The 16,348-nt window shown below is 18.4% G+C and overlaps 4 protein-coding genes and 1 pseudogene across 4 annotated transcripts, besides 2 other annotated features; 2 read left to right on the top strand and 3 right to left on the bottom strand.

The window, feature by feature from the left end:
- Positions 1-149: 149 nt before the first annotated feature.
- On the bottom strand, positions 150-1,748 carry PRSY57_1219900 (hypothetical protein; the record flags this gene model as incomplete). Its single annotated transcript, XM_012908621.2, has 4 exons — positions 150-338; positions 576-825; positions 911-1,262; positions 1,520-1,748. The coding sequence occupies 4 exons, from the start codon at positions 1,746-1,748 to the stop codon at positions 150-152; spliced, it is 1,020 nt and encodes a 339-aa protein (XP_012764075.2).
- Positions 1,749-2,735: 987 nt separating this feature from the next.
- PRSY57_1219800 (ribosome biogenesis protein TSR3, putative) lies at positions 2,736-3,692 on the top strand (the record flags this gene model as incomplete). Its single annotated transcript, XM_012908620.2, has 1 exon — positions 2,736-3,692. The coding sequence occupies one exon, from the start codon at positions 2,736-2,738 to the stop codon at positions 3,690-3,692; it is 957 nt and encodes a 318-aa protein (XP_012764074.2).
- Positions 3,693-3,889: 197 nt separating this feature from the next.
- PRSY57_1219700 (debranching enzyme-associated ribonuclease, putative) lies at positions 3,890-5,458 on the bottom strand (the record flags this gene model as incomplete). Its single annotated transcript, XM_012908619.2, has 1 exon — positions 3,890-5,458. One exon carries the CDS (start codon positions 5,456-5,458, stop codon positions 3,890-3,892), a length of 1,569 nt encoding a protein of 522 aa, XP_012764073.2.
- Positions 5,459-6,152: 694 nt separating this feature from the next.
- PRSY57_1219600 (cell cycle associated protein, putative) lies at positions 6,153-14,846 on the bottom strand (the record flags this gene model as incomplete). The annotated part of the gene is made up of 5 exons (XM_012908618.2): positions 6,153-6,191; positions 6,344-6,447; positions 6,546-6,897; positions 7,022-14,387; positions 14,503-14,846. The coding sequence occupies 5 exons, from the start codon at positions 14,844-14,846 to the stop codon at positions 6,153-6,155; spliced, it is 8,205 nt and encodes a 2,734-aa protein (XP_012764072.2).
- A 931-nt stretch (positions 14,847-15,777) lies between these two features.
- Positions 15,778-16,348, top strand: part of PRSY57_1219500 (hypothetical protein) — a pseudogene marked incomplete at both ends in the record, with an annotated part of 1,874 nt that continues 1,303 nt past the window's right edge.
- Positions 15,778-16,348: part of a sequence feature (interrupted by gap) that runs on past the window's edge.
- Positions 15,778-16,348: part of a sequence feature (interrupted by gap) that runs on past the window's edge.

Here is a 16,348-nt window from a genome sequence, read left to right as displayed (position 1 = left end):
TAAAAAAAAAAAAAAAAAAAAAAAAAAAAAAAAAAAAAAAAATGAAAAAATAAAAAATTAAATAATAATAATAACATATAAATAATATAATAAAAAAGATATAAAAAAAAATTTACATAAAAATTCTAAATAAATAATTTTTTTATCTATTAGGTATTTTCATCGACGTTTAACACATCATTGAAATCCATATAATCATTATTATATTCTTCATGATCTTCTTCTTCTTCTTCATTTTCATCATTGTTAACAAAATATATTAAGGATGCTATATATAGCTGTGTATTGATGAAAAGTGATAGGACGTTTTCCTTTTTTATAAAATTTGGTATATTAAACTATTAAGAAAAAAAAGAATATAATATAATAATAATAATAATAATAATGAGAAAATAAGATCACCGTATAAATTATTATTGACATTATATACAATATAATTGCATTAAGAAATAAAATATTATCAGGTAAATCATTAAAAAGATAATTATTTTTTTTTTTTACAACCTTAATAATATATATATATATATATATATATATGTATGCATTTATGTATTATTTTGTTTTGTTTTTTATACCTTGAAGTATTCCCAAAATAATCCATTGCAAACAAAACCTATTGAAGAATGTATTAATATCGGTACGGCAGTTAAAAGTAAGGTACTTATTTTCATTTTTCTCTTTTCATCTTTTTTGAATGTTAAAAAATGTGAGGTTAGTAACATATTAACAACAACTGAAAATAATCCCATTTTCGATAAAAAAAAACCGATTGCTGTAACGGGTAGCATTAATGTACTTATGTTAAAAATATCTAAAGCGCTTTTCCTACACACATAAACAAAACATATGTATATATATATAATGTATACACATTGTGAACAGTTTATAGAATATATTCATTCATTAGTACCATTTAAATATCCTTAGAAAGGTATACTTCTTATTAGATAATTCATCATTTAGTTTTTTTAAGATGTGCTCTTTAAATTTTTCTTCAATATTTGAATTTTTTATATAATTAATAGACAATTCGCTTGTGTATTCATCTTTCCCAAAAATGTTGTATTTTTGTTTTTGTTTAAAATCATATAAATTTTTTTGAATAAGTTTTTGTGTAATGAAAAAAAAGGTATCCTTATATTTTAATTTGCTCTTAATATCAGTAACTGTATCTATATATTCTTCATGGGCTTTCGTTAATAATTTGTAGTCATTAGCATCATTTACTCCTATTCTTGTTAAATATTCTTTTTCTTCTTTATCTGTATAATAAAAGAAGGGTAAATATTACATCTGTATGTATATATGTCTAGGAGTGTTATAGAAAATCCCTTTATAGACATAAAAATAAATAAATACATACATAAATACATACATGCATATATATATATATATATATAATAATAAATATATGTACACATGTGTATTTATTTCATATATAGTGTACACATTGTACATGTTAAAATTTATATATATATATATATATTTTATATATTTTCTTCTGTTTAGTGATATTTACTTAATTTAAATTTATCGGTATCCTTGTTAAAAAAATTTGAAAAAAAAGAAAAAAGTATGTTTTTCTTTTGACTATATTTTATATGTTGAAACCTATGGATGTAATTAACTGAATGAATATTTTTTACATAATTTTGGTGATACTTATTTTTGGTTAATATTTTGTAATTTAAATGAAAACATTGATATATTTTTACTAGTATAAAGTATAGAAAAACTCTTATTAACATTTTCTTTTTCTTATTATTCTTGTTTTCCAAATATTTGTAAACAATATGTTTGTGTAAAGAAAAAAAAAAAAAAAAAAAAGCACAAAAGAAAAAAAAAAGGAGAGAAAATTTTTAAATATCTTTATGGGTTATTTCCACATTATTTTGATTATATATATTTATATATTAATTATAATTTTTTTTTTTTTTTTTTTCTAAATAAGAATATGAATATTTTTCTATAATATATTATATTTTAAAAGAATACCATATTATATAAATAAATAAAAAAATATATATTTATATATATATATATGACAAAGAAATATTTTGGTTCTTTTATATGTTACATATATTATATATATTATATATATATTAATAAATGTATATTCATAATATATATATATATATATATATATATATATATATAATATAATATTATTATATATAAATTTTTTCATTACAATTTTGTTTATATAATATTGTATTTTTAATTTTGATAATATATTTTTATTTTCACATTTTATTGGATTTTTCTTTTTCTTTTTATTATTTTATTTTTTTATTTTAGAAATGATATATTTTTGAGCCCAAACTTGCAACACTCCTAAGGAAGGATTGTGATTTTTGTTTTTTTTTTTTTTTTTATTTTTTTTTATTTTTTTTTTTTTTTTTTTTTTTTTTTTTTTATTCATTTATTTTTATTTTTTTTTTTTTTTTATTTTTTTTTAGCAAAATTTAAATTTTTTTTTTTTTTTTTTTTTTTTTTTTTCTTTCTTTCGTTTGGTTTATAATTAATTAATATTTATATATTTAACATCATGTTAAACGGATAATTTGAATAAATAAATAAATAAAATATATATATATATATATATATATTATATATGTTATTATAAATTTTTTAATATAAATGGCGATGTAATAATTAAATGAGAAATTAAATAATATGTTTAATAAAAATACAAATATTATATATATTTTATTATTATTATATTTTTTTCTTTTATGAATAAAATTAAAATGAAGAATAACTATATAGAAAGAAAAAAATATTCAATTCATAATTTGGTTAAATTAATTAATGAAAAAAAGAATATAGAAAATTCAAAAAAAAATGAATTATTAGAAAGGACAACTGAAAAAAAAAATGTATCTATTGAAAATAAAGATGTACATATGAATTCGAAAAAAAAAAAAAAAAAAAACAGAACGGATAAAGAAAATGGACATATAAAAAATGAGGATTTTATAAATAGTTCCTCAAATGATGAAAATGATTGTACAAATAATGAAGAAAATATTATAAATGATGATCAAGATGAATTAACAGATGATAAGAACAAATTATGTTATGACCATGAAATAATAAATAATGGCCCATCTGATGATAATGAAATTAAATTATTTATGTTTGATTATAAAGAATGTCAAAATAAGAAATGTTCTTGTAAGAAATTATATCGCTTCAAAAAAATCAAGAAAGTTCAAATGAATAAAAAATTTAAAGGTATAGTTTTAACACCCTTTTGTGAAAAATATTTTTCTATAGATGATAAATATACTATTGAAAATTATGGTTTATCCGTAGTTGACTGTTCATGGAAATCTATTGATTTATTAAAAAGAATAAAATTTTCGAACCAAAGAAAATTGCCTTATATTATTGCTGTAAATAGTATAAATTATGGAAAGCCATATAAACTTTCTTGCTTGGAATCTTTAGCTTTCTGTCTTTATGTTTGTAATTATAATAAACAATGTAATGATATCTTAAATATCTATAAATGGAGTGTTAATTTTACTAATTTAAACAAAGAATTGTTAGATACATATAAATTATGTAACACTCATGATGAAATAAAAAATGCTGAAGAAGAATTTATACAAAAATATCTACATGAAAAAGAACAAAACAAAAAAATTGATGAGTATAAAATTATATATGAAGATGACTACATATAAAAAGTATTAAAAGGAACAAACATATGAAAAAAAAAATATATATATATATTTATATATTTATGTATTTATATATTTATATATTTATGTATTTATATATTTATATATTTATTTATTTACACAAATGAATACATATTCTTTTATCCATTGAATTAATTATTATTATTTTATTTTATTTTATTTTTTTGTGCATTACCCGTTTACATATAATTTGTCCAGTCATATTTTTCATACTCCTTTTTAAACTCTTCCACCGAATAAACATATTGTTGGAAATTTTTAAAATATTTATAAAGTCTATCTTCCTTAAACAAGTCAGCAAAGATACATCTACACATATTAATATAATCATAATTATTTTCAATAACTTGTATATAGGTATCAACAAGTGAGAAGTTGACAGATACGTAAGGAATATTTTTTGGTATGACATTATAAGGTGCATATTTACTATCACTAATTATTAATTGTTTGTTTTCTCTATATAATGAATTAATTTCTTCCATATTTTTTTTAAAATAAATTTTTGCTTTCTCTAATAAGTCCATTGGTATAACATAACAATTTATATATGTGTGTTTAGTTTTTCTCATAGATATGAGTTCTATACTTGGGTTAAAGCAGTTATTAAATTCAATAAAAATACATGTTTGATTATTTACTTCTAACATGGCAATTAATGATTTCATATGATTTCTCATATCTTGAATAACATCAAAAGTAGTATTAGTAAAACTAGTAGTATGTTCAATTGGTGAAATAAAAAGTTGATCCTTTAAAAATATATTCTTATAATTATAATAACATATATATGATTTTTTGCTAATACTAATTATATTTAATTTATTTAATTTTTCAAATGAATTGGAATCAATACAATATTTACAATCAACTAAATTTTTATTTAATGAATTTTTTAATATCATTTGATTTTTTCTTTCATTAATTATTTTTTCTAATTTCTTTTTTAAATTGGATGTACAATGAGTATCACATTCTTCTTTATTATTTCTATATGCTTGAATATTACATAATGATTGTAAATCCTTTTTTTGTTTTTCATCATAGTTATAATTTGCTGAAGATGAACTATAACTTTTTCTATATATTGTATTTGAATCACTTATATTATGATAATTATCATAATTATTAACATCATTATGAACATCATTATGAACATCATTATGAACATTATTATTATTATTATTATTATTATTATTATTATCATATGAATTATCACTGTCATTATAAAAATCATTTTTTTCTTTTCTTTTCTTTTTTTTTTCTCTTATCTCATCTTTTTCATTTTCCTTACTTGAATGTTTCTTTTTTTTTTGTTGTTCTTTGTCATATGAAACATATTTACCATCACTATTAATTTTATACTTTTTGTAATCTTTATCATACTTGGATTTTTTAGATTTCTCATGTTTCCTCTTTTCAATTTTTTCATATTTTCTTTTCTTTTTATCTTTATCTTCATCGTGCTTCGTATAAGACGAGGAGCTATCTGAAGAGGAATTTTTTTTTTTTTTTTCTTCTTTTCTATGTTTTTTCTTAAGTAAATAATTTGTATATTTTTTGTCGTAACTTTCTTTATCATTCATTTCTTCCTTTCTTAAATTTTTTATATCAGACATATTGTTATCACTCAACCCTTTAATTTTGCTTTCTTCTCTTTTCTTCTTATTTTCATTCTTATCATTTTTATTTAAAAAGTTTAAAAAGTTGTTTTTTGCATATTCATAAAATTCATCAACATCACTCATTTTGTTTATGTAAAGGGGCAAAAATCATAAAAAGAAGAAAAGAATTTTTAATATTTTACGAAAACATAATTATTTTAAAAGAGCACACAATCGTTATATATACATATATATATATATATATATATGAGTTGTCATAAAGGTAATTTTTAGTATTTTTATAAATATAAAAATAATATTATATATATATATATATATTTAATTATTCTATTGAATAATCATTTTACATATATTGGAGTAATATATTTTATATAATTACAAAAAAAAAAAAATTATAATAATAAATAAATAAAATTAAAATAAAAAATATATATTAATAATTTATTAAAATATATATAATACTATATATATATATAATATATATATGAAGGTATTATATATTTCATAGAAAATATTAATGTTCAATTTTCTTTAAAAATTTTTTTTTTTTATAATTACAATGAACATATTATCTTATAAACATATTTAATCTTTACAAAAAAAAAAAAAAAGGAAATTAACAATTAAAAAAAATATAAAATAAAATAAATATACAAGAAAAAAAAAAAATTTACAAAAAAAAAATTAATGTTTGCATATATAATTATGTTTAAAAATTTATATACATATAATATATGCATATATTTATATATCAAAAATATATATCAATTAAAAAAATTCTTTTTCATGAAGTCTTTTTTTTTTTCAAAGATTATATTTAATTCCCGGAATCGCTTGAATTTTGTATTAAGAAATGCTAAAAAAAAAAAATATATATATATATATATATATAATATATTTATAAATTAACATTTATTTTAAATATACATATATGTACATGACAATATATATAATATACAAAATTATATAAGATATATATATTTTTTTTATTTTAATTTATCTTCCTACATTTATGTAAGGATCATCGTTTGATTTAATCCATTTGTTGGATTCCTTTTTGGCTTTTTCTAATATTGCCTCTTTAATTTTTTCAGGGAAATTCACAATATCGCCTATATAGAAAATATAAGAATATATGTAAATATTAAAATATGCATAAACATAAAAATCCACATATATATATATATATATATATTATTTATATTATTACCCGATGGTGTAACATATTCCAAGTTTTGTTTTATCTTAGGTATTTCATATTCTCCCATGGTTACATTCATAATTGAGAGACTATTTTTATTATAACTACATTGAATTTTCTTAACATTAAAATATGATGGTTTAAAATATTTGAACATGTATAGTACAGGGTTTAAAACTTTAATATTTTCATGAATTTCTGGTTCTTCAAATTTTATATCGTTTTCTTTTTTTTCAACTTTTGGTTTTCTATTGAAATGGTTAAAAAATACTTTGGGTTCGTTAGCTATTACTTTTTTCTTATCACCTCCTAAAATTTCCACTGAAGAAAATCCGTATAAGCACAAGTTGGACATCAGCACCTAAAAGGGAATTAAATATAAAAAAAATAAATATGAAATAATAAATATATATATATATATTTATTTATTTATTTATTTATTTATATATTTGTATAATATTTTTCTTCTGTCTTTGTGAGGGTACCATAATTTCATCCAAATCACAGCACACATCGACTGCTTCATTTTGTTCCCATATTTCATTATACACTGGAGTAGGTTTGGCAATGTAAATCATATTTTTTTTGTTGTTACTAATATTATTATTATTGTTGTTATTTATGTCATTCTTTTGGTTGTCATTTTTCGTATTGTTCATTTTAGCCTTCATTCTAAACTTATTAAAAAAATTATTAGTACTTAGAACACTTTTTGTATCATTTTCTTGGTTTTCCTTTTTTTCTATATGAGAAAATTGTCCCCACATAAACATGGTATAATTATTTGTTGTAGCAAGTGTGGTTATAATACACACAAAATTATCTGAACATGCAATTTTATTTACTGTAATATTTGGACAAATATTAGTTAATGGATAAATAGATATTTCATCCAGATTAGCTAACTTCTTTTTATTTATTCCTAATATACATTTATAATTATTTCCCCATAAATAAAATGAATTTTTATTAGTTCTTAATGATATATTAAAACTATCTTTACATGTAATATTAAGACATCCTGAAATTAAAAAGATTGGTTCATAAATATTATTTTGAAAATATTTTAAGTTGATAAAAAAAAAGTTCCCACTTATATATAAATCATTTGATTTGGTTATGTAACCACTATGATAAGAAGCACAACTTATATTTTTTATAAGAATATTATTTTTCAAAAAATATTTTATAATTTTAGGATATCTAATAATATGTTTTTCATATTTCTGACCACATTGACCATATGCATTGTTTCCCCATGAGTATACATTTCCATTTTCTGAGAGAGCTAATGTATGTTCAGAACCACAACATATATTAAGAATTTTATTTGTTTCATTAATTAATTTAGTAAATTCAACAATTTTCTTACCTTTATGTGACTTATCAATATTAAAATCATATTCATATTTATTATTATTTGTTATATTTTTACTATATTTGTCATCCTCTTTATCTATTATTTTATAATCAATAATATCATTTACATTTTCATTGAACATATCACCAAAATTTTTTTTCGATATGGTGTACTTTTTTTTATATTGAAATTCTAAATGCTGTAAATTTCTTAGATAATTATCATTTACATTTTTAAATTTTGTTTTATTATTTGTTATTTCTTCTTTATGTGATTTGTTAATATTATTATATTGATCACTAAAATGTTTATTATTATATGATTTATTATTATTATTATTATTATTATATGCATTATTTATGATATTATTATCAACACTACTTTTGTGTGTACTAAAAATGCTCGTGCTATTATTATCCATGCTTTCCTTATGTAAGCTTCCCAAAGTAGTCATTCTGTTATCATTATCACTATTATCATTATGATCATTAAATAGGTTGTCAATTTTTGTATGGTCATCTATTGTATTTATATATATATCCTTTTTTACCGGATACTCTATTTTTTCTTTTATTGGATTGAGTTTATTATTTTCGTCTTCATTTATATCAACGTGATCCCATTTATCATTTAAAAGATTGGGGTGATATAAAAATGGAGAACTAGACAAATCGTAATAACCCAACTGTCCACAATCATTAGATCCAATACTATAAACATATTTAGTATAAAATTGTTTACTATTTTTATTATATCCATGTGATACTATTTGTTCTGTATTATTATTATCATCTTTATTAACACTTTGATTAATTAAAAGTATGGTATGTGTTTTGCCTACAAATATTTGTATTGTTTCAAAAAGAGGTATATTTAATATAGTATTTTGATAATATTTGGTTGTACATAATTTAAACATTTGTTTCATATGTATCATTTTAAGTATTGCATTTATTTTATATGCCCATGGAAGTAAATAATAATAAGATATATTTTTATATAATTTCAAATTAAATATAATATTAAATAAATGATTTTTTTTTTGGAATTTTTTAAAATAAAAAAAATACCATTGTTTTAATAAAATGTTATATGTCAAAAGTTTCATTGCTTTCTGTTCTTTTAATATATAATAATAATAATTCGGGAAATTTTTTTTATCTAGAAAATAATATTTTGTTTTTTCATATTCACTATTATATATATTCAAAGGAAAATTTTGAAATTTTTTTTTTAATTTATAGAAATTTCTCCACCATACTTGTATAGTAATTACACTTTTTTTTAATTGTTCATATTTTATTCTTTCTATACATGTATGTATATATGATTGTGTAAAATATATTGCGTCTCTTAACATATTATATTGTTTTCTAACAACATATGCTTTATATTTACTTTGTATCTTTACTACTGCTTCAGGTATTTTTAGATGATTTTTAATGAAATTTTTCCTATATATATTTTTTATTAAATAATGATAATTCATTTTTGTTATAACATTTGTGTATGCCATATATTTTCTTTTAATTGATAGAAAACATATTTTTAAATACATTTTTTTTTCATATTGTACCATACATCTATATCTTCTAAAACATGATTGAATTAAGGTTGCACATCGATTTGGTATTAATACTTCATTTAAATTTTTTATCATTTTTATTTGTGTTATATATGTTTTAATAGCTGTACTTATTTTTTCTCTTGCATGTGTTTTTAAAATTTCTAATTTCATGGCTTTATATTTCCTTTGTTGTATTATTTTCCTAAACCATGATTGTATATATACACATGCTGCATGTTGAATTAATTTTTTCTCCTTACTCATAAAGGTTTCTTTATAATATTCTAATGTTTCTTTTGTTTCTTCCATATTTTTATGTTTCAACAAGTAACTATAAAAAATAATAAATGATGTAAGCAAATTTTTTTTCCTTTCTTTCTTTTGTAATTCATGAAAGAATAAATATTTTCTCATATAATTTTGAATAACAATAATTTTATTTCTATAGGAAAATTTAATTTTCTTATTTTTATAAGATATATAACTATTTTCTATTTTCCTAATAAATGGTATGATGTATTTTAAATATTCATTTTTCATATTTTCCAAAAGAAAATATAAGGACTTTTTTATAAATAAATAATTTTGAAAGTAAATAATATTAGTGGATATATTAAAATTATATAATATTAAAGTACACATATCTTTCATTTCTTCAATTGATAATTTGTTTAAATATATAAAGTTGGTTGTATCATTGTATATATATTTTTTTATTTTTTTATTTTTGTTCTTATTTTTGTTTTTATTTATGTTTTGGTTGTTATACATTTTTTCTTTATATATATTAATTGATTGATTTAATATATTATGGTTTGTATCATTATTTGATAAATTATCTTTCATATTAGAAGAATTATATATTATATTTTTTGTATCCTTTCCGGGGGTATTATATGAATAATTAGGTTTATAATACTTTTCTTCATAATAGTTTAATAGTTTAATTAAGTCCTTTTCCTTACTAATATATGCAGAGAATAAAATATATTTTTTAATAAAAGAAATATATGGAATACAATAATATAAATATTGTTGTTGATAATTAAATATATTTTTTAAATTAAACATATTAATTACAAAAGTGATATGATATTTGTTAATATTTTTTTTGCTAAAATCAGAGAAATTGGTTATATTGTCTGTACGAACTGAATCCATATGTAAAAATAAACTTTTAAAAGATTTTATATTATTATTATGTACAAACGATTTTTTTAAAGTTAATGAAAACCTTTTGTATAAATTGCTTTGAGATGTTGTACTTGCATAGTGATCATATGTAGTTGATTCGTTATGTTTTATACAATTCGTTATATATTTAGGAATAAATATATCTTTTTGTTTTTTTTCAGATTCATTTATAACAAGAAAATAAAATTTTTCAAAAGTGTTATTTATAATATTTATAAAAAAGTTCATTTCATTATATAAAAAAAAATCACTTTTAACACTTTTTAATGGTAATGTATTATTTTCAAAAAACATACTTCTTAAAAATGGCATGTCACAATTTTCAATAATTTCAATAATATCTTTAAATATATATATATCTTTAATATTATCAAATATCATATTATTACATGTGTATTCTATTTTTTTATCATTATAATGTGTAATACAAAAATTATATTTCATATATTTTCTTCTTCTTCTTCTTCTTCTCTTACTTTTCCCATGTATATTTTTTTTTTTTGTAATACCATCATTTGATAAATATTGGAAATATTTCAATAAAATATCATGCATAAAATTTTCATCATCTAAATGGTATAGTTGTTTATCGAAACTATAATTATACTTATATTTACAATTACAAATATATTTACACTTACATATAATAATATTACTAATATTATCACTATTGTTATTTTTATTGTTATTATTAATAATATACTTATTGTATAGTTCTGTTATGTTTTTTATGGATAAATAAAATAAACTCAGTATTTTATAATACTCCGATTTTATTAAAATATAAGAAGGACTATCTTTTTCTTTATTATATAAATTATAATGAAGATCCATAACGCTCGAAAATTTTGTTGAATATTTTTCTAACATGTGTAATATCCTATTTTCTCCTAAATAAATATTATTACATAAAAAATTAGGAATAATCTGATCAGTATCATTTTTATAATTTATATTATTATAAAGATTACCTTTCTTTCCATAATTATGAAGAGTACATAATAATGCATCCTCGTAATTATTTTGTTTATTATCTAATGTGGTTATCATATGCATAATACAACTATCAATATTAAACATAGACATTTTTAAATAATACGAATGTAACAATTCATTATATATATTATTAATAAGTTCATTGAAATTATTTTTTTCTTTATTTTTATTATATTTATTTACATCTTCATTTTTTTCCAATATATTTTGTATTATCCCACCATTACAATAAAGATATAACGAATGATGGATAAGTTCATTTCTAACTACATTTTTAAGGTATTCGTTTATTTTGTTAACAATCTTTATTTTTAACCTATAGAACATATTGGAACATAAGCTCTTCAATTTTATGTTATTATTTAAAATGTGAATAAATAGATTTATATCAATATTTAATAAGGACGATATATATTCTTCTAATATATGACCAGCAAATACTATAAAGTATTTGTTCCCCTTTTTGTCAATTGGTTCTTTATATTTCTTATTATCTTTTTTGTACATATTAATGGGTTCATTCGTATAATAACATTCATTACTATTATTATTATTGTTATTATTATTATTATTGTTATTATTATTATTGTTATTATTATTATTGTTATTATTATTATTATTATTATTATTATTATTATTATTATTATTATTATTTTTATTATCATTTTTTATATTATTCGAAACAATTTGTTTGTTGACCTCACCTAAATGATTAACCTCATTCTCAGTCCTTTTATATTCATTTTGCATTTTATTAACATCCTTTTGAGAATCATATGGATTATCATCTAACTTTTTACCATTAACATTTACATTACTTGAATCATTTGTCTTCAGTCGAGCTCCTTGAAAATCATCAGTACTAGAATTTTTTTTTTTCTTATTTTCCTTTTTCATATCATTATTAAATAATTGTATATTTTCAGTTTCAGATAAGGAGCTAAATCCACTACTTAGATAATTATCTTCATTAAAATTAATAAATTGAGGAAGTAAACATTTTTTCCCATTACTTAATGATGCATATTTAGAATTGTTCTTATTTATTTTTTTTTTTCTTAATTTCATAAAATCCGATATTTCAATTAATTGTATTTGCAAAATTTTTAAGGTTTCATTTTCATTCATTTTTAGGCATTGTTTTATTTTAATATATATATTTATAAAAATGATAGAAAAAATAATTTTATTTATTGAAATAATTTCATCTAGTGAAAATCCAAGATGTGAGAAATTAGAAAACGTTGTTTCCATATCACTTTCATTTAATTCAATTTCATGGGACTCTATATAATTTAGATATATTTTTTTTATATCTAATGTGTGTAAGTTTAATGGTTTTACATATGTATGATTACTGTTTAACATAATACTTTGAAGAAGGAAAAAAAATATATATGGAATATTAATAAAATTATTTTCATTATTATATTCATCTGAATTATTTATATTGTTATATTTATCATTATATAACAATTCGTTTGAGTTATTAGAATGTTCATCTTTTTTTTCCCTACTAGTTTTTGTTTTTATATTATCATTACTTCTAATATTGTTCTTCCTATTACTACTTATGTCTTTCATTTTTTGGTCATTTTTTTCATTTTTCTCAACATTATCCTTATCTTCATTATGCATATTTGCATTATTCAATAATTCACAGAGCACATCGCTCATTTTTGTGCATATATTTGTTACATTGCAAGTATTATTCAACATAAATGGGATTATGTTAAAAGATACGAGTTCGTGGTTATCGGAAAAATGAATTATAAAATTATAACAATCTTCATTATAAAATAATTTAAGTATATTCATAATTCTTTTATATAAATCATATAAATTTTTTTTTTTTTTTTTTTTGTGTTTAATTGAAGTATGTATATCTTCTTCTTCTTCTTCTTGTTCTTGATATTTTTTAATTATATGTTTGAAAATATATTTATTTATTACATTCTGATTACTATAATTTTCACCATATATAAATAATAATTTATTTTGTTCATTATATGTTTTTAATTTGTAGGACGTTTCACTGGTTGCTTTTTCAAAACTGTTAGGATATACATTATCATGTGTATTATAATTATTCATTTGTCCGTGTGAAGAATATATGTTTTCTTTATGATTTGATTTATTTTCTTTATAATTTTCTTCTTTCCCATTAAGAATAGAATTAAGATTATAGAGCACATTAAAATTTATTACATTTTTTTTCAACACATTTGTGTTCATTTGAACCAATTCCTTATTACTTTTAATGAATAAATCCTTTTTAATATTAACTAGTTTTTTTTTTTTTCTTTTTTTTTTTATTTGATTAAAATTAAATTGATTATTGATTGTTATATTATGTTTTTTATTAATATAATTTATTGCATTTTTTATTTCATTAGAACTATAATCAGATTTATTTTCTTCCTTTTCAAAATCTAAACTTGAGTTTGTTAAATCTCCACTATCATTTACTTCTTCGTACCCTTCTGTTTTTTCTTGTAATTTCTTTTCCAGAAAAAAACGAACAAAGTTATTTATAATATAATTATTTTTATTGTTTGTCTTAAACAATAATTTATAAAATGCCATCACGTTATCTGTGGGGTTTATAAGTATTAGCATGTTGTTAAAGGTGGTTACATATAAGTTCTCCTTGTATCTTTTGATGAGAATATCGCACAGATCAGATTCTTCTTTGTATGAGTAATAAATATCGTGCACATTATTCAAATGATAGCTGAAGGGAGAACAATAAAAAAAAAAAAAATAATAATAATAAATAAATAAATAAAGACAAATATATATATATATATATATATATATATATATATATATATATATATTGAATTTACCTTTTTGATATAAATTCGTCCGTATGGAAAATGTCTGATTTTTTCTTTAAGATATAATCATATTTATTAGGTAAAACAAAATGCCCATTTTTTTTTTGGATTTTTTTTGTTTGTGTCTTTTTAATTAAATAATCACCATTAAAATGTAAATCTTTGAGAATACATTGTTTGTCATTTTTTTTGTTTGCTTTTAAATATAGGTCATTTGTTTTTTTTATATTAAAGTAATTTATTAGTTTATTATTATCATCATCATCACTATTTGTTTCACTTCCCCCAGCTCCTATTTCTTTGTCTAGATTTAAAAAATATAATTTCCTATTTAATGAAGATGAATCATCCATGCTTATAAAATCATTGAGAAGTATATTTAAAAAAAAAAAAAAGAAGGATATATATATATATTAAAATATTATGGTGACATTAATTAATTAATATTAAGATATTATCACAATATCTTTTATATGTTTCATAAACAAAAACACAAAAAATTTTAAAAAAACCCAATATATATAAATATATATATATATATATATATATATATATTTATATTTATATTTATTTATTTACTTATTACACGAAAAAAAACAGATATATACAAAAAAATAACAAATAAAAATGAACATATTTAAAGTTTAAAAAAATATATATATATATATTTATACAAAACAAGGGTTGCATTTTTAATAAATCATACTAAAAAAAAGAAAATTAAAAAACAAAAAAATATAAAAAAATTAAATATGAAATAAAAAAATAAAATAAATAAAAATTAAATAAAATATTAAATAAAAAATAAACAAGTTATATATATATATATATATATATATATATATATATATATATTGAACAAGGAAATATATTTATTTTAAAATGGGAAATTAAAAAAAAATATATAATTATATATATAATATATGTATACATATTTCATAACACTTATATTTAAATACATATTAAACATTTATATTATATCGTAGTAAAGCTACCAATTTTTATGATTTAATTCCACATGTTACAATATGACCATATACGTACTTGTGTATTGAAATGAAGGAAAATAAAAAAATACTGAACATTACACCTTCATTTTAATAACCTTTAAAAAAGAAAAAAATTAAACAAATAAATATATACCCATATTTATATCCATGAAATTACAATGAAAGATTATTTTTTTTCAAACAATGAATATTGTAATTAAGAATACAACTAAAAAAAAAAAAAAAATTAGAAAAAGTAAAAATAAGAAAAAAAAACTTTAAAGTTGAATTAATTGAATTCAATATATATAATATGTTATAATTAATAATAACTAATAATGAGTTAAATAATAAATATATAAAAAATAAAAATAATAGACTCCATAACTCTAAACAATGTAATTTTTATATTAAATAATATTTCTTTATTATCTTTTTGTAGTATTCAAAAATCATTATTTATTACAAATTTTTGTTATTAAACGATGAAAGGGGGTATATTATAATTTTAATACAAATGAAGAAATATATAGCTATAGGAGCTTCATAAAAATAATAATAGTAGTGATAAAGTTAAAAAGAAAAAAACATCATTAAATAAAAAAGAAGAGATAAAAAAGTATACTAGACAAAATTATATTATATATATATATATATATATATATATATATATATATGTATATGTATATATGTATATATGTATGTATAGTTTAAATAATTATATAAAGGATATTTTTATATATATTGAAGAAACAAATATTTATTTAAGTATGTTTGATTTGTATTATATATTTCAATTTAGTAACACAAATAAAGAGAGATATATTGAAATGTATGAATTTTATAATTCCTTTCAACTGTTTTTT

This window comes from Plasmodium reichenowi, chromosome 12 (genome assembly GCF_001601855.1).
Source record: "Plasmodium reichenowi strain SY57 chromosome 12, whole genome shotgun sequence".
NCBI classification, from domain to species: domain Eukaryota; phylum Apicomplexa; class Aconoidasida; order Haemosporida; family Plasmodiidae; genus Plasmodium; species Plasmodium reichenowi.
Note: the sequence above shows the minus strand (reverse complement) of the source record. Positions and strands in the feature narration are given on the sequence as shown.